Source organism: Etheostoma spectabile, unplaced genomic scaffold (genome assembly GCF_008692095.1).
Source record: "Etheostoma spectabile isolate EspeVRDwgs_2016 unplaced genomic scaffold, UIUC_Espe_1.0 scaffold340, whole genome shotgun sequence".
In the NCBI taxonomy this organism is placed as follows: Eukaryota; Metazoa; Chordata; class Actinopteri; order Perciformes; family Percidae; genus Etheostoma; species Etheostoma spectabile.
Window position 1 is genome coordinate 70,842 of NW_022605588.1, and position 23,242 is coordinate 94,083.

At 45.3% G+C, this 23,242-nt stretch overlaps 1 protein-coding gene and 2 long non-coding RNA genes across 3 annotated transcripts in view; 1 reads left to right on the forward strand and 2 right to left on the reverse strand.

Moving 5' to 3' along the window:
• Window positions 1-23,242, forward strand: part of LOC116686263 (collagen alpha-1(XXVIII) chain) — a 33,661-nt gene that overhangs the window by 8,923 nt on the left and 1,496 nt on the right. Inside the window, exons 11-34 of the mRNA XM_032511236.1 lie at window positions 7,779-7,832; window positions 8,001-8,069; window positions 8,186-8,254; window positions 9,495-9,563; window positions 10,538-10,606; window positions 10,693-10,761; window positions 10,852-10,920; window positions 12,021-12,089; window positions 12,183-12,254; window positions 12,888-12,956; window positions 13,333-13,404; window positions 13,750-13,818; window positions 15,306-15,374; window positions 15,545-15,613; window positions 15,723-15,791; window positions 16,788-16,856; window positions 16,983-17,051; window positions 17,960-18,028; window positions 18,216-18,296; window positions 19,070-19,105; window positions 19,205-19,241; window positions 20,146-20,700; window positions 21,454-21,602; window positions 22,495-22,756. Coding sequence (XP_032367127.1) covers window positions 7,779-7,832; window positions 8,001-8,069; window positions 8,186-8,254; window positions 9,495-9,563; window positions 10,538-10,606; window positions 10,693-10,761; window positions 10,852-10,920; window positions 12,021-12,089; window positions 12,183-12,254; window positions 12,888-12,956; window positions 13,333-13,404; window positions 13,750-13,818; window positions 15,306-15,374; window positions 15,545-15,613; window positions 15,723-15,791; window positions 16,788-16,856; window positions 16,983-17,051; window positions 17,960-18,028; window positions 18,216-18,296; window positions 19,070-19,105; window positions 19,205-19,241; window positions 20,146-20,700; window positions 21,454-21,602; window positions 22,495-22,756 — 2,353 coding nt within the window. The remainder of the gene's footprint in view (window positions 1-7,778; window positions 7,833-8,000; window positions 8,070-8,185; window positions 8,255-9,494; window positions 9,564-10,537; window positions 10,607-10,692; window positions 10,762-10,851; window positions 10,921-12,020; window positions 12,090-12,182; window positions 12,255-12,887; window positions 12,957-13,332; window positions 13,405-13,749; window positions 13,819-15,305; window positions 15,375-15,544; window positions 15,614-15,722; window positions 15,792-16,787; window positions 16,857-16,982; window positions 17,052-17,959; window positions 18,029-18,215; window positions 18,297-19,069; window positions 19,106-19,204; window positions 19,242-20,145; window positions 20,701-21,453; window positions 21,603-22,494; window positions 22,757-23,242) is intronic.
• On the reverse strand, window positions 2,424-6,919 carry LOC116686267 (uncharacterized). The gene is made up of 3 exons (XR_004331205.1): window positions 6,784-6,919; window positions 4,762-4,766; window positions 2,424-2,529 (listed from the first exon to the last, which is right to left on the reverse strand). It is a non-coding gene; the product is annotated as an uncharacterized LOC116686267 (long non-coding RNA).
• On the reverse strand, window positions 6,962-22,576 carry LOC116686266 (uncharacterized). Its single transcript, XR_004331204.1, has 4 exons — window positions 22,567-22,576; window positions 17,069-17,078; window positions 13,858-13,860; window positions 6,962-7,060 (listed from the first exon to the last, which is right to left on the reverse strand). It is a non-coding gene; the product is annotated as an uncharacterized LOC116686266 (long non-coding RNA).

Genomic DNA, 23,242 nt, shown 5'->3' on the forward strand with positions numbered 1-23,242 from the left:
TAGAACAACAGCGGCCATCGTCAGCGTGCCATCTCACGTCCTTCTCATCCGTCTATCTCCATATTCCCATGAAATGTACCTACCCACCCTGCCCAGCGGTGTATTCACAAACCAGAGTACACACCATCTCACAGTCTCAGTATGAGACCACCGGGCTCAGTGTAATTTATATCTTATTTAACGTCACAACTTCAAATTAGGAAATTATCTCAATTTAAAGAAACAGTTGTTTTTTTTGCACGTTTGTGCCCACTGACTATTTTCTATTTTCCATTCCATTTTGTAAAAGCATGCTTTTGCCTGGAGCTACATTACAGAAGCTCAGTTTTGCCCCTCAATACAGTACGGGATTAGTTTGAAGAGTCCAGTGGCTTACTGTGTGGGGCCTGTACTTCACCACCAGTGTGTAACTGGTGGCCTCTACGTTATAAACCCAAAACCTGATCTTTTCCAAAACCTCATCAAGTCATTTAATGTGCCTAGAGCAGACTCGCATTACAGATGTATAAAACGCAGTGACAGCTCACTCAGGTGGCAGAATTAAAAAGGTAGTGATTATTAACCAATCACTACATGCCCGCTAGTCTATATCTGGAGGACTAGGTTACCTGGTCCTCAGATCTCTGCAGGGTAAATCCAGACAGCTAGCTAGACTATCTGTCCAATCTTAGGACCATGGTTACCTGGTCCTCAGATCTCTGCAGGGTAAATCCAGACAGCTAGCTAGACTATCTGTCCAATCTGAGGACTATGGTTACCTGGTCCTCAGGTCTCTGCAGGGTAAATCCAGACAGCTAGCTAGACTATCTGTCCAATCTGAGGACTATGGTTACCTGGTCCTCAGATCTCTGCAGGGTAAATCCAGACAGCTAGCTAGACTATCTGTCCAATCTGAGGACTATGGTTACCTGGTCCTCAGATCTCTGCAGGGTAAATCCAGACAGCTAGCTAGACTATCTGTCCAATCTGAGGACTATGGTTACCTGGTCCTCAGGTCTCTGCAGGGTAAACCCAGACACCTAGCTAGACTATCTGTCCAATTGGAGTTTTCTCTCGCACAACTATTTTGCAGAGGCTCCGATGAGATCTTAGCCCCGCCCATGACGATTGTGATTGGTTTAAAGAAATGCCAATAAATCCGTGCAGGTTTTTCTCCCATCCCAGAATGCGATGTGGACTAGCCAGACCCTCCATCTGGCAAAGCGAGACTACATGCCAGCTAAAACCCATTCTCACATGACTAGTGAAATACAATAAATGTTCAGTTAAAGTAAATAAAAAATAAAACTCAAAAGCGAATGAATACAACTGTATATCGATCGCTTTCCCAACTTGCACTCTAAACGCGTACTACGTGTACTACTGAGTACTACTGAGTACTACTGAGTACTCCCAGAGCTGAAGAGTAAAAACGGAAAAAGGAAAGATTGTGACTCAACAATGGTGAAAAACTATGTTCTTTGATTGGATTGAATATAAGGAGTCAAACTCAAAAACACAAACAGTAGTTTAAATGGTATTAATTAAAATATATAATATTTAATATCATAATCAACTTGCTGACGTGTAATTCCTGCTTCAGTCAGGAAGTCTATCCCAGTCAACATTATGCCTGCTGTTGTGGCTAATGCGTAGCACGGTACTGCATTCAAAGGCTTGGCTTGTTTTGAAATATCAAAAATACTAAAACTTTGACATATATTTAACGCAGACATGATCGGATGACTTCTCAAAGTTATCCCAATGTATGGCTTAAAAGATGAACAAACTGGCCAGACAGACTTGTTTGTTTACTTTTTCCTGTTTCTGTGGATGTGTTACATTTGAGGATGTAATGTGTGTCAGAGAGCTTCCGTGTGGAGCAGACATTCCCACTGTGGTCACACTCCTCTCAGCTTCCAGCAGAGGGCAGTCACAGCTCCCCGACCACAGACACACACTCTCTTCCCAATGTTTCACATGTCAAATATGTCGCTCATGGGGCGACCTCTAGCTCAGCCAGTAGAGTGTGCAGCCAGTCCTTGGCAGTGGCCCGGGTTCAAATCCGACCTATGGCTCTTTGCTACGTGTCCTCCCCTCCCTCTCTCTCCCCCCTATCCTATCTATCTACACAACTGCTCAAAAGTTTGGGGTCACTTAGAAATTTTCATTGCACTCCATTATAGACAGAACACCAGCTGAGATCAGTACAAACAGCATTTCTCATATTACATTATATTCTTACATAGTAGCAAAAGGGTTCTCTAATGTTTTCTCAGGTAGTTTTGTAAAATGATATCAGATTAGTGAGCCTTTGGAACATTGGAGGATTTTGTAAGTGACCCCAAATGGTTGACCGGTAGTGTACACCAGGGCTGTCAAACATACCTTAACTGAGGGCCACACTGGAAATGAGAATCACAGTTAAAGTCAAATATCTTTGCATTATTGCATGTCTCATACAGCCTTCTCCCATACAGATTGGTCGACATAAAACCCTTCGTAGAATTGAACAAATCATGAAAAACAAAGATTACTATTTCAAAGCAGCTGTAGTGACTGTGACATACATAATTCACCTTGTTGATAAGTGTTGTTCCACACAAATTTATATTAGACAATTAATTTACTGCCCTTGAGTCACCACAGTTAATGATAACTGTTCAGGGAACACGGCCCCTTTAAATGTTGTGAAGGCGTGATGACGTGTGACGTTATGAGGTTGGCATCAGGCTTAGCACCTTATTCTGTACTCTCTTGGTTTTCCCTGTTGAATAAACGAGCCACGCTTTTCGTGTGCTCAAAGTGAGAAATTGTCTCTTGCATCTTGCCGCAATTTCCACACTGGTGACCCCGACTTTAGTCTGCTGGACGGATCCGGAGACACGTCACGATCATGACCGCAAACGCTGTCACCCTCAAACTCCCCGAATTCTGGGAATCATCGGCGTCTGCATGGTTTGCCCAGACAGAAGCGCAGTTCGCGTTGCGGGAGATCACCGCGGATACAACAAAGTACTACTATGTCGTGTCTGCCCTCGGAAGTTCAACAGCATCCAAGGGTGGTGAACTTGCTAAAAACCCCTACGGCAACTGGGAAGTATGCAGCACTCAAGGCCCACCTGTTGAAAACATTTGAACTGTCAGACGCCGAGAGAGCCAGTAGGCTTTTCTCTCTTCAAGGACTGGGTGACAGCAAACCGTCTGAGCTAATGGACCGCATGCTGGACCTTTTGGGTGAGCACAGACCCGATTTTCTGTTCGTTCAGCTTTTCCTGCGTCAGCTGCCTTCCCAAGTTAGAGCTTAACTAGCTAACACCACAATCGTTGACTGTCGGAGACTGGCTGAGGAGGCGGATACGTTTTTCCTGGCGAGTCAGGGAAATTGTGTGGCGGCGACTTTTCCCGCGCGCATCACTCCTGTGACACTGGACGACTCCACACTCGTCGCTGCAACCACTTCCCGCCAGCGGCAGTCTTCAGGTCCCCAAAGGTCTTCAGGCTTGTGTTTTTACCATGCAAAGTTCGGACCCAAGGCTAGCAAATGCCGTTCGCCATGTAGTTTTTGGCGGGTCGAGAAACGCCGGGGCCGGCGCTCAGTAGTGGCCATGAGCGTCGGCCGCTTGGGCAGGCTGCTTTTCATCTGTGACAGCATCTCCGGACGACGTTTTCTGTGCGACACGGGGGCACAGAGGAGCGTCCTGCCTGCATCCCGTTTGGACATGTTGACCGGTGGCCACGGCCCCCCACTGGAAGCTGCAAACGGTAGCCCCATCCGCACATATGGAACGAGGTTCGTGGAATTGTGTTTTGAAGGACAGCGGTTTGGCTGGGATTTTGTTACAGCAAAGGTCGCCATTCCCCTCCTCGGCGCCGATTTTTTGTGTGCACATGGACTGTTAGTGGATGTAAAGAACCGCCGTTTGATCAATGCTGTCACGTTTTGCTCTTATACGTTCATACTCGGCGGGGGGGATTCTGTAAGACTGTCTAGCATGCTCTCAGTTTCGGATGACTTCCACCGTCTGCTTGCCGGTTTCCCAGCCCTCACGCAGCCCACTTTCTCTGCATCTACCATGAAGCATGGTGTGGAGCATCATATCGCCACTACGGGTCCGCCCGTCTACGCCCGCGCTCGGCGCCTCAACCCGACCAAGCTTGCCGTTGCAAAAGCTGAGTTTGCAAATATGGAACACCTGGGCATAGTCCACCGTTCCAACAGTTCGTGGGCGTCACCCCTCCACATCGCCCCTAAACCTGGCGGCGGCTGGCGCCCGTGCAGCAACTACCGACGGCTTAATGAGGCTACAACACCTGACCGCTACCCAGTCCCGAACATACAGGATTTCTCTGCACACCTGGCGGGTAAGGTGATCTTTTCCAAAGTGGACCTCGTCAGGGGATATCATCAGGTGCCAGTACACCCACTGGACGTTCCCAAAACAGCAGTGATCACGCCGTTTGGTCTGTTCGAGTTCCTGCGCATGCCATTCGGACTGAAAAACGCAGCTCAGTCTTTTCAGCGCCTCATGGACTCAGTTTTGCGGGACCTGCCCTTTCTTTTTGTGTACTTGGATGACATCCTGGTGGCGAGCACATCCAAATCTCAACACCTGGCACACCTTCGCACCCTGTTTGAGCGGCTTAGCCAACATGGACTAATTATCAACCCCGTCAAGTGCCAGTTTGGTCTCTCCACCATAGACTTCCTAGGACACAGAGTCACTGAGAGCGGGGCAGTCCCCCTCCCTTCAAAAGTGGAGGCGGTCGCACAATTCCCACGCCCCCTCACTGTCAAAGCCCTGCAGGAGTTCCTGGGAATGGTGAATTTTTACCATTGCTTCTTTCCTCGTGCCGCTCAGCTCATGCAGCCCTTGCATGAGGCTTTGAAAGGTAAACCCAAGCAGGCTGTGGACTGGACTGAGAGCAGGGAGAAGGCGTTCGCTGCCACTAAGGAAGCCCTAGCGAACGCCACCCTGTTGGCTCACCCTTCTCCCACAGCCCCCATCGCCATCACCTCAGATGCCTCGGACTACGCTGTCGGGGCTCTCTACGAGCAGTGGGTGGGTGGGGCCTGGCAGCCGCTGGCTTTCTTTAGTCGTCAGTTACGCCCCAGTGAGCGGAAGTACAACACTTTCGACCGAGAGCTATTGGGTCTCTACCTCGCCTTCAGACATTTTCGTTCCCTACTGGAAGGCCGACACTTCACTGCTTTTGTGGACCACAAGCCGCTGACTTTTGCCATGGCCAAGGTAGCTGAGCCGTGGTCCGCCCGCCAGCAACGTCATCTGTCCTACATTTCGGAGTTCACTACGGACTTGCAGCACGTTGCCGGTAAGAACAACCACGTGGCGGACTGCCTGTCACGGGCCGTAGCAGGGGCAGTCCATCTCGGTTTGGATTACAATCACATGGCAATGGATCAGACCACAGACCCGGACGTGGAACTCCTGAGGACCTCGACTACTGGGCTGAAAGTTGAGAATGTGGTTTTTGGCGATGCTGGCACCACACTCCTGTGTGACGTCTCCCCAGGCCGTCCTCGGCCACTCGTCCCCACAGGATGGAGACGTAAAGTTTTTGATGCCATTCATGGTCTCTCCCACCAAGTTTCGAAAGTGTCACAAAAACTGGTTGCAGCAAAGTTTGTTTGGCGCGGCCTCAAGAAGGACGTTAGGGACTGGGCCCACACCTGTGTTGACTGCCAACGGTTCAAAGTGAACCGTCACACTAAAGCCCCGTTAGAGGGGTTCCCCGTTCCAGAGAGACGTTTTGACCATGTGAATGTTGATCTGGTTGGTCCCCTGCCCCCCTCTAACGGTTTCACATACCTGTTTACCATGGTTGACAGGACCACCCGCTGGCCTGAGGCTGTACCACTGACGTCAGTGACGGCTGTTGAGATGACACGGGCATTTATCGGCACTTGGGTTGCCATCAGACATCTCCTCTGACAGGGGAGCACAATTCACATCAGAGCTGTGGAATGCTTTTGTCCCTACTGCCACGGTTCCCTGGTCTGCTACTCTCCAGCGGTCTACCTTACTGGACAATGCCAGGCTTTTTGTGCCTGTCCCCACTTCCTGTCACGGACTTCCTCAGTCACACATCCCCGCTGGGCTTCAGACGCCTGACTATGTTTTCGTCCGCCAGGAGGCCCACAGGGGACCGCTATGCCCGCCCTACGAGGGCCCATTTCGAGTTTTGGAGTCAGGTGACAAATATTTTGTAGTGGACAGGGGCGGGAAACCAGAGCGACTTTCCATTGACCGCCTCAAACCTGCTCACTTGGACATGGCCAGGCCTGTTGACCTGTCCAAACCCCCACAACGTGGTCGGCCACCGGCTCTGCCCCTGCCCCAAATCCCGCCCCCTTCCGAGCCTCCCACTGTGGACGCCCTACACCCGTGTCATGACGAGGCACCAGCTGTGGCTGGGCCCCCCCAGCCTCCACAGCGGCGCAGAAAAAATTCTTCTTTTGATATGGTGAATTCTGGGGGACGTGTGTAGTGACTGTGACATACATAATTCACCTTGTTGATAAGTGTTGTTCCACACACATTTAATTAGACAATTAATTTACTTCCCTTGAGTCACCACAGTTCATGATAACTGTTCAGGGAACACGGCCCCTTTAAATGTTGTGAAGGCGTGATGACGTGTGACGTTATGAGGTTGGCATTAGGCTCAGCACCTTATTCTGTACTCTCTTGGTTTTCCCTGTTGAATAAACGAGCCACGCTTCTCGTGTGCTCAAAGTGAGAAATTGTCTCTTGCATCTTGCCGCAATTTCCACACAGCGACCACACAGCCGACTCACAACAACCTGCTTCACAGCCTGAATATGGAAACTCTCTGCTTGTGGGGGGGGGTTTCTGAAGCTCAAAGTCGGCAAAGCTGCCCCAATCTGCTTTGAGTGTCACACAATTACAGTGTGAAAAACAGTTAACTAACTTTTTTGGACAACTAGTCGGGGCAAAATTTGCTGAAAAACCTAAAGTGATATGCGGGCTGGATCAAAATTTGGAAAGGGGCCGGATTTGGTCCCCGGGCCTTGAGTTTGACACGTGATCTACACTACCTAATAAAAAATATATACTATATACATATATAATCACTCGTGCATGATTACCAATTACATTAGAGATGCTCAGCCCTAGTTTCAACTGTCTCTAAGGGGATCTGAAGGGAAAGTAATATCAACATGATCCCATAAATAAAGGGGAACGCCGCTGATTTTACATATCGAGTCTGTCTCCAGGTGTTACTGCATATGTGAAAGAAGTTACATAAAGCCTTTTTCCCTTTGATGAATGGCCTTAACTGATGTCCCTTGAGTCAGTGTCAGTTGGGTCTAAAGCCTACAAGTTTAAACGTTTGGGGGTGGGGGTGCTGCAGGCTACGTTGGCCACTACCAGCATAACGCACCTGAATGTCTGCACCTGGCCGTGCTATGCTAAAAGCGGCTAATGTAGCCGTACCCCAACCCAAGCCTCCGACCAAATTGATGTTGCATTGTGGGTAGCGCACAAGGTTTTTCAAAAGGAAGAAAAACATAAAAAAGACAATATCTCTGGTTCTCTACACCACATTTAACTTCCCATAGTTAATAACCCCCCCCCCAATACGCTAAATATCACGGTGTGTGTCTCAAACCCAAAAGATACCAGCAATATCAACTAGTTCTTCACATTAGAAAATGGAAGACTTTATGTTTTTCTTTCATATTGATTTCCTTTTGTGTTATTTATAGAATCATATGTATTGATTTGCCCTTTCCTGTTTTGTTCCTGTCTCAGGGAGCCAGAGGAGCAACTGGAGATCAGGGTCCAGAGGGGACATCTGGATCTAAAGTAAGAACACTGATAGTCATGTGTGTGTGTGTGTGTGTGTGTGTGTGTGTGTGTGTGTGTGTGTGTGTGTGTGTGTGTGTGTGTGTGTGTGTGTGTATATATATATATATATATATATATGTGTGTGAATGTATATATTTGTAAGTGTCTTTTTCCCTCCCATAAAAGGGTGACCGAGGACTGAGGGGAGCATCTGGACCTCCAGGAGATAATGGCATTGGGTTCCCGGGTCCTAAGGTACGTTTATATCTGGTTTAGCATTTTATTACAATTTTCTTGCCTATCTGCGAGAAAGCCAATGTGTGTCTTGTATACTTTAATTTCTCTCTAATCTGTAAACTTGATTTTTTTAGGGTGACAAGGGGAACCAAGGAAGACCAGGTCCTCTTGGACCAATGGGTTTGGGTGAACCAGGGACACCAGTGAGTTGACAGAAAGTCCCTTTCCCACTGGACAAAACACCCTTTAACATCTGGTGTTTGTCTGCAGTGGGGAAGGTTACAATTGGCCCTAGGGGGTCCTCAGTGTCACTGTGGGGGGGGCCTCGAAATTTTTGTTACTTTTGAAAGTTTTTAAAAAAATGTCTTAACACGACTCCCACTTAGTATCAGCACATCAAAATCAGCCAACTGATGCTAGTCTTACCGGCCAATAGACAAGGTAGTCACGGAAGTAGCCATCCACAGAAACAGTTCATCCTAAGGAACCCTGTGCCACGTGCATGTTTAACATTAAACTAGAATTTATAAAACAATGGCAACTATTTTAATAGCTTAGTATTGTATGCACTAGAAAGGTATGTGTAAAGGCTTTAGGCTGCCCTACACGTTACTGTAGGCCCAGTTTAATATGCACTTTCATTTTATACAGTAGTAGGGTCCCTGCTTTCAGTTAACGGGTCCTTGGCTTAAAAATCATTGAAGCTTCAGAGACAATTTGGTCGGTGGCTGAAAAGTATTTTAAAGTGCGGTGGTGATGGTGTGGAAGGTATGACCCATGCCTTTGGTGTGGGAAATCCGGGATTCATTCCCACTGGAATACATCTACCAATGTGTCCCTGAGCAAGACCCTTAACCCCTAGGCGTGCAACCTCTGATAATTGTAGCACTTGTAAGTTGCTTTGGATAAAAGCGTCGGTACCCAGCCCTACTCCGCAGTAGGGCATCGGGTATTTATCTCCTTTTTGCCCCTTTTCCGGCGCTATGCTTTAGCTTATTGTTTCAGCCACAAATTCCGTCTGTCTTTCTGCAAGCGATGCTCGGACATTGTTCCAAATAAGTGGGCACCGAGTCCTTTTGGGCTGTGTGATGGAAAATCACATTTGTCTATAAACATATCTTACTATTGACTTGTTTTTTGTTTTTTTGCTGTGTCTTTTGTATTTTGATGTATGTACCCTGATGGCCTACCTGGATGTTCTTCTGTTTATCTAAAGTGCAGAGACGGGCTTTTCTCTACCTCCTATTTTGGTCACAGATTTGGGGGTCAGAGGTCAGATGGACTGATAGTCAGAAGGGCTGTTCATTTGACCCCCGGCAGCTTTTATTACAGCAACTTTATACTTTATATTAATATTATAGTGCTTCCAGTTTAAAATTACTAATAAAATGTCATATCTGTTAATGCAACATTTGATATTTCTCTTTGTGTTGCTGAGTTTAGGGTCCAGCAGGGCCACCGGGGATGCAAGGATCGCCAGGGTTTTCCGGTGAGGGTCTCCCAGGGCCCAAGGTCAGTTCCAGGACAAGCGGGCTCACTACGACTAGCATGTGTCAATTTATCCATCCTTTATTTAAGATTGTCTGCAATGCACGGGGATACACAATTCCAAAAACAATGACAAAGTCTTACAAAATATGAGATGTGACAAAAATAGGTTGAAGAACCCTCTAATTTTAAAGTTATTTATAAATTGTGGTATAGGTATTAGGCCTTCCACTGAAAGTGTGAAGGAACCTATTGTTTTGCAAGAATTTTTATTTTTCCGAGTCCTTCGTTGCATTTTTGAAGCGGATAGAACGCACTAAATCTTACAAGAATGTGCACATGCTCTATGTCAGACCTGGGGATAAAGTTCTGTAGTGAGTGGGCTCGGCCGTTGCCAGGGGGCTCCAAAGCGCCCCCTAACATACGCCATGATCAGCAGGTAGTCTCTGTGCATCCTCATGACAAAAAGTTATTAAAAGAATTTTGATAGCAAAAGAATGCGCAAGTTTTAGAGGACAAACTTCCTGTAGTTGGCTGTTGAAACAGGAAGTTGTGTATGTTGGCCACAGTGATTCGGATGGTGGAGTTGGGGATGAGCATCCTTGACATATTTGGAGTGAATTATTTTTTCTTACTTCTCCTAGAACGTTAATCCGAGCTGCACGAAAATTTGCGTGTTGCCTCGGAAAAAATGCACATGTTATGGAGGACTGACTTCCTGGACGTGGTAGTCCAAACAGGAAGGGGCACCCGCTAGTCTGAATCAGAGGGAACTCTGTTCCACTAAGGTTGTGCGCAACCATGCTGGGAGGGGCTAGGGCCCGTTCATTGCTGCTTGCAGCCTTAATGTTATTATTATTAATTGTTACAGGCCTATTTTGTCATTATTCTAATCATTCATATTATAGTTGTAATATTTGAGTGCTAATATGCCAATATGATTTGTTATTTCCTGGGTCGTACTGACTCCGTAACCCCTACCTGTGTGTTTCTTGCAGGGCGATCGGGGGTATGAGGGTCTCAAAGGCAGCCGTGGACCTCCAGGATTTGGATACAAAGGTGATAAGGTACGGTTAAAGACGGTTGGGATCGCAGACACCCTGTGATACTGTGACGGGTGACCCGTCTAACCTGTATCCTGTCTGACCCTCAGGGGAACCCTGGAGCCCCAGGGCTGCCAGGCATGGTGGGCTTTCCAGGGGCAGGCATCCAAGGAGATAAGGCAAGGCCAATAAACATGTCAGGAATCTGCTCCCCCTCATTATCCTTTCATTTGTGTAGCTATATTTTAAATTGTTTCCTTTGTCCATAGGGGGACCAGGGGCCAGCTGGGCCTTCTGGTCCCAGAGGACCTCCTGGACTGGGTATAGTTGGACCAAAGGTTAGTAGCAGTTTTTTTTCAATTCATATGTATTTGAATATTTTAAATGAATGTTGATACATTTTTTATTAATTGTCCAGCCCTGCCCCCACGCCACCCCACCACAGCCCGAGCCAGCCCACCCCTTGTTGGTTGGTGGAGTTGACACTGTGGCGTTTGTATTATCTAAAGGAATGGGTGAAGCGTTACACAGATATTAAGCAGGGCATGACAGGCAACCAGACTTACCAGGGCTCACCTTTTCAATAGTGTGTTTTTTTACATATATAAAAACAAATAAAATCTTTAAAACTTGAAAATAAATATACATTTATTTGGTTGCGTCCTTAAATCTTAAACGCTACGTTCGTGCGCAACAAAATTCAGCTGTTGTGCGACAGCGCGTTTGAAAAGTATGAAAAGAAATCGGGTGCTAATAAGGCACCGCTGCCCGGTTTCGGTGCTTCATTACAGCGCCACTTAAATTACTGCTCCTGCCGTGCATAAATGCAGTAAGAACGTAAATCCACCGTTACCATAGGAATCTGCCATGGAACAAGGCTTTTAAAGAGAATGTGAGATAACGCTCTGATTGGTTTATTGCACGTTACGCCCAAACTACACCTATGAGTAATAGATATAAAACATTTTTCTAAAGGCCATAATGATTAAAATGTTAATGTTGAAACATTTTGGATGCACCTGTTTCAGCTGATTCATGCCCATTGAAAATGAACGCGTATTAGTACAATGCAAATACATTAAAGAAGCATATATGTGTACTACTGAGCATTAACAGGTGTTTCATGGAGCGGAAGATATGATGACTAGTTGCCTATAAGTATTGTAATGATGCAAAAAGTCAAGCTTCAGAGGCATGTTATCAGTAGCCTTTATTGGAATGTAAATGTACATCCACGCTCAGCTGCAGGGATCTGGGAGGACAACGGATTCCCTCTACCCGGATGGCGCCATTTATCCCCCCCACACACACACACACACACACACACACACACAATTGCTGATAGCCAAGGAGGACCAGGAGGATTACAAAAACATGATGAATTCTTCTGGATTTGGCCACCTCATGTGATCAGTCAGTGATTTATATGGTTTCCCAGGGTGACCACGGTTTCCCTGGAGAGCCTGGACCTCAGGGCAAGAGGGGTGTTGGTGAACCAGGATCAAAGGTAGGCCAACCAAACTCCCCTTTAAATAAAGCAGGTTCAGTGGTAAAGCAAAGTGGCACCTAGGAGTTTTGAGTTAATGTGTGGTTTTTTCAGGGGGAGCCCGGGCCTGACGGGACTGCTGGGATACCTGGCATTCCTGGGGAGGATGGAGCTGTTGGGCCTAAGGTGAGTCAGGGACTGCAGGCCAAAGGTACACATTTTATAAGTTTTGTAAGTTGTATGGTCCTTTCTGGCAGATATGGAACATACCCAGTTACCTAACAGTTAGGTAGCCTACTTACTGTATTTTGAAATGGGTAGTCATAGATATAAACTTGCGCAAATGTACTTAGTTACATTCGACCCATCCCTTAGGTAACTTTGCTCCAAGGATGGTATTTTTAATCTGTGGAGACCCTGAGTGTTCCCAGCTCTGATAAATGTATAGCAGGCTCTGTGAACCAATCAGGACCCAGACTTTAACTGTACTATAGTTAGAAATAAGTGAAGAGACAAAACAGGAAGTGGAAAAACAACAACACATAAGTAGTTGTGAACATAAAATGACCCCGCTCTGCATTATGTCCCACCTCAGCCCCTCGCTTCAGCATGGTTGACATATCAAGGAAGTAAAGACACAAAGTCAGGTTGTCTCTAAAAGTAACTCCTGGTACACCCACACTGAAGGTCCTGCACGAGGTCCCAGGATGTTGCTCCCCCCTCCTACACACACACACGCATCACAAAGCAGCATGTGTTTCGCTATTTGCACATGTTGGTTTAATGCTCTGATATGGCGTGGTCTGCTGTTTAATCTAGGGGGAGATGGGGTTGCCAGGTCTGCGAGGTCTAGAAGGAGCGCCGGGCAAAGGTTTCCCGGGTGAAAAGGTAATGCACACTCAGCCATGATCCACCTGCTGCCCAGGTTTTATATTTCCAGAATCTACGAGGATATCCTGATTGCTGTTTGTTTAACGTGAACAAAGTTGCTTTGTATGAATAGCCCTTGCATGTGGGTTCGTTGAAGGTGCAAGTTGTAAAAACTGGCACGTATGCAAGCAGTTGGGTAGGAATTGTGTAAGCGGTTACAGTACATATTTACATATCAGTATTGATACTTACGCAGGTACTGTACATGCAATGATGAATTACTGGATTGTTGTATGAAGCATCAGAGATTCCTTTTGAATTCAACGTATCCCTTCCTATTACAGTACCAGACCTGTTGAGATGTAAGACGTCATGTGCATGTGTTTTTCCACAGGGGGACAGAGGTGACCGTGGAGCGAGGGGCCTTTCAGGGTCTCCAGGTCCCGTTGGACCCGCTGGAGCTAAGGTAAGTGAAATACAGGTTACGCCTAAGCACTGTCAGAATAAGGAGAAGTACATTATTATTCCCCTGGGGGGATTTAAACACCCACGTAGGACACACACACACACAGGACCCATGCAGTTGGAGAGTTGTTGGAGTGGGTCAGGGCCCAGTAACTGCCAAGAAATCCAAAGCATGACACTGAGCAGACATCAGTAGATGACATCACAAATGCAGCGTTGTGTGTTTTTCTGAAGCCTCCTTATCAAAGCTGTTTTACTATATTTTGATTTTATGGTATTTTATATATTTAGTTTTATTATATTTTGTCTTGAGACATGCATTTATCAATGAGCCCTTTGTCTGCAGGGAGAGCCTGGGAGTCCAGGGATGATGGGCCTACCTGGACCGGCCGGGCGTGGCTTAACCGGACCAAAGGTGATGGCACACTCACACACACACACACACAAAACAAACTGACTTACAAGCTTAGTCCTGTGATTGTGTGATGGGTGACGTTCATATTGTTGCACAGTTAAACATGCATTGTGCTTACAATCATCTACATTTCAACATCATTGCAAACAGACTATGTTGCCTCAACCACAAACTGATGACTGGGGCGAGGTATCCTGTGTGATCTCTGTTCCAAACTGTTGCAGCATAGCAACTAAAGCTTTTTTCCTGCTTACTGTACTGTCGCTTTTCAATTTCATGTTCACCTATAAACCACGGTGTTGTTTTTGATCTTTTTATTATTTTATTGTGATTTTAACTATTGGTTTTGGTGCCTAAACTTAAGTGTTTTTGCAGCATGGCGCTCACTTTTTCTGTCTAAATGCCTCTACCACGGCCCCAGAAAGCACCGTCACCTGGCGCTGGTAGCCGGCTTCCCGGAGCTCTGTAGAGGCTGGATACAGCCAGAAACTGCTGCTTGGATTTTATCCTTCTATGGAACTATAGACTGTTCACGTTACAGCGCTTTACTTAAATACTTCTATTTTAAGTATATAATGGCCAATTGTTGGAGTAGCATTGATCACTTTGAGGGGGGGTACATTTTGTCCCCACCGGTGGAAAAAATAATTCAGCAGATGCAGGGGTATGTAGACAAGAAGGGGGGAAAGGCCAAGTTAACAGCTGTTCATATTGTAAATTGAAACACATAAATCTCCCCTGCGTTTTATTCCATTGTTTCTGTAAATGAGAAAAACAGCTGATTGAAGTCATGCAAATACAGTGGATTACAGCTGATTCCCATCTAGGAAACACACTTGAGCTTCTTTCAATCACATGACCATCTGTTTTTACAGTATTCTTTATGAATGTTACAGTAAGTGAGTGTTGTACTTTGACAGCAAGGATTACAGTAACCCAAGTCACAAACGGATTCTATGTTACAGTAGTACACACAGTAAAAGAGGTAATATTTGGGCGGATTTTGTGTGAAAAGGGAACAACACAGTAAAGATGAACACAAAGAAAGGAAGATTCCTGCACGAGGGAGAGGAAGACAAGTGCCTGGACAATTCTGTCTCTGGTTCCCTTTTTTCATGAACCGTACATTCTTGCTCTGCCCGATATAAGTCGAGTGCAGATGTGAGACAAGTGCACCATGATTTATTGGAAACAAAAAAAGCAATTCTATGCAAAATCCGGCATCCATCTCCCCAAATAGGCCAAGTGGAATGCTTCTTTGTTTAATAACTACATATTCAGACTGTGAGATTGGTCGAAACAGCCTACTTAGATTGAATCGCAGAATAGTCAACTATTCAGATTCACATCTACGATATAAGCACTGTACATAATACAAAACACAATTTTGAGGGGGTATATAGTATATATATATAAGTACATAGATTGTATTGCTTATGTTATGAGTCATAATAGTGGGTTGTTTGTTCACTTGTCCAAAAAAACAGGGGGATCCTGGGCCTACAGGACCAGCTGGACCTGTTGGAGAACCTGGAGTAGGAATCATTGGCCCGAAGGTAGCATCTATCTATCATGTCTCATTATTTCCCCAATACTTTAATAATGTAGGGTGTGAATGTTTGAGGTCAGTTAAATCCCATTACAGTAGGTTTGCAATATACCCACCTGTAGGTCAGTTTACCGTTTGTCCCCCAGTACTTTGACTGTTCTTCTGCTCTTCCTTCAGGGTTACAAAGGAAACATGGGACCTGTGGGGCCGCCAGGAATGAAGGGAGATGGCTTCCCAGGACCACAGGTGAGAGGAAACAGCCATCAACAATGAGGGGCACAGTTGAATGATCCTCCTATTCAATGCGTGAGACAGACTTATGTTTGTGGATGAACATCTTTTCCTTGATCATTAGGGGCTGCCTGGCTTACCAGGAGTGCAAGGAGAGATGGGTCCTGAAGGGAAAGGACTCCCGGGAGCTAAGGTGAGGCGTGAGGTGTTTAACAAGGGTCCCAGAGTCAGTCCCAGACTGATGGCAGCATTAATGTAGAGCCCAACAGTTTCTCTGTAAAACTCTATAATCAGAATCTATTGTGGTGCAGTGTCAACATGAATACAGTTCTAACATAAATAAGTACAGTGTGAATAATAAGTAGCAGCAGTGAATAATTAACACATTTTGAGCATGTTGTGGATAAACTACACTAAGTGTCTAACACTCAGAGGGAGGAGCCAGAGGCAGGAACGATCTCCTGTGGTGCTCTGTGGTGCATCATGGGTGTCTGAGTCTGTCGCTGAAGGTGCTCCTCAGACTAACCAGTGTATTGTGGAGTGGGGGGAGGAGTGTATTTTGGACAGCATCATCCTCTCTTGACACTGTCTTTAAGTACAGGTACAAGTACTAGGTGGAAGTACAGCCTTAAGACAGACATAGGGCCCTACATTCAGTCAATAGTAAAAAACTAACGTTACGTCAAAGTTTCCACTGTAACTGTAGTTTTAAAAAACATCTTTAAATACATTCAAAAATAATTCCCAGTGATTTAGGCTCAGTGGGCCGCCGGGCTTTCAATAGACCGGGGGAAACCCTTAGTGTTACTTCATGTTAGAGCCCCACCGATATTATCAGCCAATATTAGGCATTTTCACAATCTATCAGTATTGGCATTTATCAGAATCATTCATAATGACAAATGAATTATTCTGATAAATGAATATTGAAAAACAAAAAAAACGGACGGTCAACCATGTTATAAGTGATGGTGTTGCATAGTCTGTCCACCAGAGGATGCTCTACAACGTTATCAACTTCATAGCAGGCCATGTGGACCGATTGAAACAGATACTGGTAACCTGTGTTTATTGTTGTTGGAAAGAGACAATAGCTGAAATAGAACAAACTAAAATGTGTGTAAGGTGCTGCATAAGATAGATAGATAAGTAGTGGGACATATTTTTATTGCGGTTCTCTGTTTGCCAGGGTGACAGAGGCTCGCCGGGCGTGCCGGGGCCATCGGGCCCTCCTGGAGTTGGGCTTTATGGACCAAAGGTCAGTGTGTGTACATGCAGTCTGAAAGGATTTAACAACTTCTATTGTTCCTAGAATCCATTTCCTCTGCATATCATCATGTTTTAGCCGTATAACTTGAGATGCTGTGATGTGTGGTATTCCCAGGGCTCTACAGGGCAGCCTGGCCCACCGGGCATGATGGGGCATCCAGGAGAGGGCATCCAGGGACCAAAGGTAGGCCATCAAAACACTTAACAAAGGCTGGTATAGTGTCATTCAAGACAATGGGATCACATGTATTAAAACTACGGTCCGGAATCGTTTTTCTTTTTATACCGGTGCTAAAACGATACTTTTTAAACAGTGCCAGTGGCTGTCAATACTTACAAAAGTTTTTTTTTTTTTTTTAAGATATAAGAAAATGGAAGACCACAAAACAACAGGTGGCTTGTTTATTGCTAAGGCCATGTGATCTACATAAAATGATTTATTAAAAAGGTAATAACAATAACTTATTTCACCAGTAAATTGCTTTTAAACAACAAAAACAACCACCAGATGGGAAAAGGTATCTTATTATTATAAGATACCTTTTCCCATCTGGTGGTTGTTTTGAATGCATCTCTTAGGCTACCGTCTGTGTTGTTTTTCCGACAGCAGTAGCAGCAGACTGTTGTATGTGCCGGTGTGAATCCTCTCCTGTGAAATACAGTCACACTTTACACCGTGTAGCTGTCAGCATTTTAACCGCTATTAGCTAGCAGGCTAACGTTACCTGCTGTCAAGTGTAATGTTAACTAGCGGGACATGCAGCGATGGTTCTGTTACCTCTAACGTCTGTGTCGGAGCATCAGAGGGCAGCGGACGCATTTGAGTGGCACCGGTATGAGGCTATGATGCTATTCAGTGTGGTGGAGACCGGTAGTTTAGGCACCCAACGTAAATTCCAACAATATCATATTGTTGACCAAAGGTGGGTTAGGTACAGCTCTGGTGGAGCTGATAGTGTTGATAGGCTGTCCCGGTTGAGACGTACGCCCCTGCTGTTACATCAAACCAATCAATGGGAAGGACTTCCAGATATGTCTATTTGCTGATGATACTCTTGACACACTAACACATTCATCCATCTTTATTCTTAGGGAGAGCCTGGGTTTAGGGGGCCAATTGGCCCTCGGGGGCCAACGGGGGATGGCCTTCCAGGGGAGAAGGTAAGAACAATACAGCTACTGCATGTGCCAGTGGCTGCATGGCCTGTGACATATTGACTCTGATTAGCAATGCTCCAAATTTGCTCTACTAATGACTGCTTTTGCACACACACACACACACACACACACACACACACACACATGCACACACGCACACACACACACACACACGCACACACACACACAGGGTGACAGAGGCATTGCTGGAGACCGGGGAAGGAAAGGAGACAAGGGAGACTATGGAGAACCGGGATCAACTGGACTAATGGTAATATAACATGTCCAGTCTTGGAATATCATTATCACTTGACGGTGTTGGATGGAAACAAACATTAGTTAGCAATACCGGTGAAATCGGAGCGTCCCTTACAACCCGTTGTAACAACTCCCAACTCGTGAAATACTGATGCTTGGTCCTGTTTCTCAGAGCTGGATACTGACTCAAAGATCTCCCTTCGTCGTCTGTAAGGGACGCACCGGGCAGAGCAGCAGCTGGACCGCTGTAACATGACGTAGCATGAGGGGCAGTAACAGTAGAGGTGTCCAAGACTTCAAATCTGCATAAAGACGCAGGTTCGGGGGGGTGGATGGATCAAACAACACAGGACTTTCAACCCGGAGACCGGGGTTCTTGTCCTGTTCTTGTCCCGCGTGTCACATGTTGTATCCCCACCCCCCATCTTTTCTTAAACCAAACTGTTCTTGTGCCGTATGTCAGTTGAACGTACGTCCTGACTAAGTAGAAGAGTCTCGACCCACAGCCTCTATAACTGACGCCAAAGGGCAAGAAAGTGTCAAATAAAGTGTCCCAAATATGTCAAATAGTGACGCCAAGAGTCCCGACCAAGCCCATTCAGATTTGACGCTAAAGGAGACTTTTTGTGTCAATAACAAATGCCAAAAGGCCGCTGACCAAGCATCGCTTTTTGTCTCAATGGGAGTGAGAACGTGTCTCTTACATAAGCTCACTGTGTGCCGGTCCTATGGAGATTGGCCCACACTGTTATCATTCCAATTCCTAATCGGAGTTTAATGTTACAGGGGAGGGCTGGAGAAAAGGGAGAACCAGGACTGACGGTGAGTAAAGTGACTGGCACAAATGACGCTGAGCTTTCTATCTTAACATTGAAATTGAAGACCTTTTTTCTTCTTTGTCTTCTTTGTTTCTGCACGCAGAGAGAAGAGGTCATCAGGATTATAAGGGAAATCTGTGGTAAGTTACACATTTTATCAAGTTTTCAACAGTTTACTCATCAGTCAAGTGTCTAATAAATGTAAATTAAGTCAACAAAATATTAAAAACATCTTATGATTCAATGCAGTCCCACTAAAAAAAGCTTTGAAACGTAGCATAGAGGTGAGTAAAGACAAAAGCATCTTAAGTTAAAGTTAGTGTCAAGAACAAATCCAAGACGCTTGTCTTTAGAAAAAGAAGAAATACCTGTATTCCATGGCCCATTCTAACTAGAATAACATTAAAAACAACAACGCGTTTGGCGTCCAGCCTTCAGCACCAAGTTACAGGAAAGGTATCAGGTGAAAACATAAAGCATCAGGTGGGAAAATTTGGTATTCATGGTCAACCAATCTACTTTGTAACACAGTGTTCCCTTATAGTGCGTTCCATTTGTACTCTGGGGTTGGATTTTCCGAGGTCAAAGTTGGAAACGGCCCTGACCTCAGATTTCTGAGCTCAGAACTTGGACAATATTGCAGTACTACAAGTTTAAAATCTAACATGGCTACCCCCTGCATAAACAGTTATTAGCATCAGTCCTACACACAGTGCTGTCCAACTTCTGTCTGTGGTCCTGTTTGCATTCAATTAACAGCAGTGTACTGTATGGGTTATCAACTGGTAATCATGGCTAACCTGGCTAGAGCTGTCCCCACAATGAAAAATCAGACTGGAACGTATTTGACTCATGGAGTATTTTATTTTAGGTTAAGCGACATTTGTAATGTAAGTTATGTATTGTTTATTCCAGGCTAATGCCTATTGCAGCATATTTGGTCAGAGAGAGTACTTACAGTGTTACATGTTTGTTTTGCAGTGATTCATGTTTTTGTATACTTATATAACGGTATATAATTTATCTGTAACATCTGTTGCCCAGGCTGTGGTCTCAAGTGCCGAGCGGGCCCTCTGGAGCTGGTGTTTGTGATTGACAGCTCCGAGAGCGTGGGCCCAGAGAACTTTGAGCTGGTGAAGGACTTTGTGACCGGCGTCGTGGAGCAGCTGCCTGTGAGCCGAGACGCCGGGCGGGTCGGCGTGGTGCTCTACAGCCACGTGGACAAGGTGGTGGTCAGCTTGCAGCAGCAGCTCAGCCGGGACGACGTCAAGGCCGCCGTCAGGAAGATGCCGTACCTCGGCGAGGGCACCTTCACGGGCAGCGCCATCCACCGCGCCAACCAGCTGTTCCAGGCCTCGCGGCCTGGCGTGAGGAAGGTAGCGGTGGTGTTAACGGACGGCCAGGCCGACGCCCGCGACCTCATGCAGTTTGAAGAAACGGCGACGGATGCCCACGCTGAGGGGGTCGAGATGTTTGTGATAGGAGTCGCGAACAAGACGGACCCTCTCTACGAAGAGTTCCGGGCTCAGATGGAGGTTATTGGTTCTGACCCTGATGAAGAGCACGTCTTCCTCATAGATGACTTCAGGACCCTCCCCAGTAAGCACTCACGCCTCGGACAACCCACAACCACACTGTTGACTAGGGTTGGACATTGTTAGAGTTTAACAATTCTGATTCCAGTTCTTCCTTTTGAATCCGGTTCTGATCCATTCTGCATAGGGGGGAGTTGAGGGGTGGAGTTGAAACGGGGCACATGCTTATTTCACTGAATCACAGATAAGACAAACTATTTTTGATTCCATAGTGATTTACAGTTTTACCGGGCTTTTTCTAGGTAAAATGAAGCCTCACAACAAGCGCCAGGAGTGGTTGCTAGGGAAACCAAAACCTAAAAACCTAACAAAATGAACTCACTAAATCCTAAGAGTTGATTAACGTAAATATGTTGGAGAGCTTCTGTGTGTTCCACTGGTCATGATTTATTTTCATGAATACACATCTTTCAAAAGTTTCTTTTTTAATTCAATCTTGGAACATTGCCATGGAAATGGTGGATGGAAATTATGATGGGAAATGTAGTACCAAAAACTCAAACCATGTTTATGACAGTAGAATGACAAACTCCATATTAGCAATATTATTATTAACTCCAGTAATATCAGTCACACTTCTGTTTGTCCAGTACAAAATCACTCAGAAGGGTAACTAGTTAATATTAGCCAAGGGGGGGTATAAATTACTACTACTACTTTGGTGTATTATTAATCCTGCTTACTATTATAAATCTTTCCTCTGTCATTTCCTGTAAAAACATCATTGCTAAATATGTGTTTGTTCATTTTGGTCCAGCTCTGGAAAGCAAAATACTGAGTCGGCTTTGTGAGCAGGACGACACGTTGGCTTTTCTACCAAACTCCGTCTTTCTACCGATGGAAACCCCCCCGAGGGCTCCAGAAGACCCCCGCTCCAAAGAGTTCCCCGTCGAGGAAAACATCCAAGTACTGCTGCTTTAAACTCGTTTGGAAAAATGATAGATAGAATGAGTACTTGAAAAAACTGTCTTCAGGTGATGAATGGGGCCTTGTTTTCAAGAAGCAGTTGTCACATTTTCATCTTTCTGGTCTACATATCCCTGCGTCTGCTGAATTATGTTGAATGAATAGAGAATAGCGATGTATTACATACCTAAAATAGAAGTACTTTAAACCAAGTAAAGTGATGTAATGTGTGCCATAGAACTAGGGGTGGGAGAAAAAATCGATACAGCGTAGTATCGCAATATTTTCAGTGGCAATACTGGATCGATACACCGTCGCCAAGTATGGATCTTTTGTTATAAATTATATATATATTACATATGTGGTGGTGAGTTTGTCCCATTCTGCAGTAAGAACAGTGGAGTGAGATGAACAAACAGAGAAATGGTTCTTTTTAGATAAAACAGATGTTGACTAAGTTTCAGTTTGGGGACGTCTTTTGAAACTGGATTAGATGTTGGAAAAAAGGTTATAAATTACAATATATTGCAGAATATTGCAATATGTTTAAAATCGCAATCATATTGTAGAAATATTTATTCCCCATTAATCACAGAATTGTCCATAGTTAAAATAAATGAATCACACATTTTTTTATCTGTTCCAAATGTACTTCAATAAGGCTATATTTCAAGTTTCAAGCTAGTTACTGCTGCATTTCCCAAACTCAGGAGTGGCCTGAGGCCAATCACAGAACGCTTGTGTGTAAATTGAGCGTTAAAAGAATTTGTGGCATTAAAAAGGAATTTTCCTAAACTTGTTATTATAGGGTTTATTTTGGCAGCCCTGGAAACCAAATCAAACTGTGTTAAAAGTTATAAGAGTGTCTGACCTGAGCTCCTCTGCTTCCCAGCTTGAACTCCCCGTGGAGACGGGAACCCCCCCCACACCACTGTCCCACGAGGTCCAGCTGCCCGACGGGAACCTGGTCCACACTAAACTGTCGGTGGAGCCCTGGAACGAGCTGCCAGACATCATGCTGGGCTCGCCTGGGGGCCCCGGGGCCATCTCCGTGGTGGGACCCCAGACTCCCACTGACTGGCTGTACGAGGCTGAGAGCACACGGGCTCTGACCAGCGCCCCCCCCCCTCCGCTGACACACTCAGCGCTGCCAGGTAAACACGCAGCAACATGTCAGTACATGTCACTGCTGGTCCAATAATACCATACATAATAATATTTGGGTTACAAATTTTAGGAAGTGTCATTCGGTTTTGTCATGACAAGTTATGGTTATGATACATGTGTTATTACAGTGTCATGTCACTCTTATGTAGATCACTTAAGTAAAATGTTACCGAATATAACACTCAAGGGTGTACTTTTATTATTGATACTTATATTTTACTGATAATACGCTTGTTCTACTTCAGTGCAAGTTTTAAATTGTAGTATTTCAACTTGTTAATACTTAAGTAAAGGATCTGAATACTTCCTCCACTTATGAGTAGATTATACGGAGCTGAGCTTTACAATTAGGAATGTTTTGGGAGAAGGTAGTCCTGCTAGACCCATCTCCACAGGGCTGTGTCTCCTCCACTCATTCTGGGATGGGAGTAAAAACTCTTTTTGTTTTTAACATTTCTGAAACCTGTGTCCAA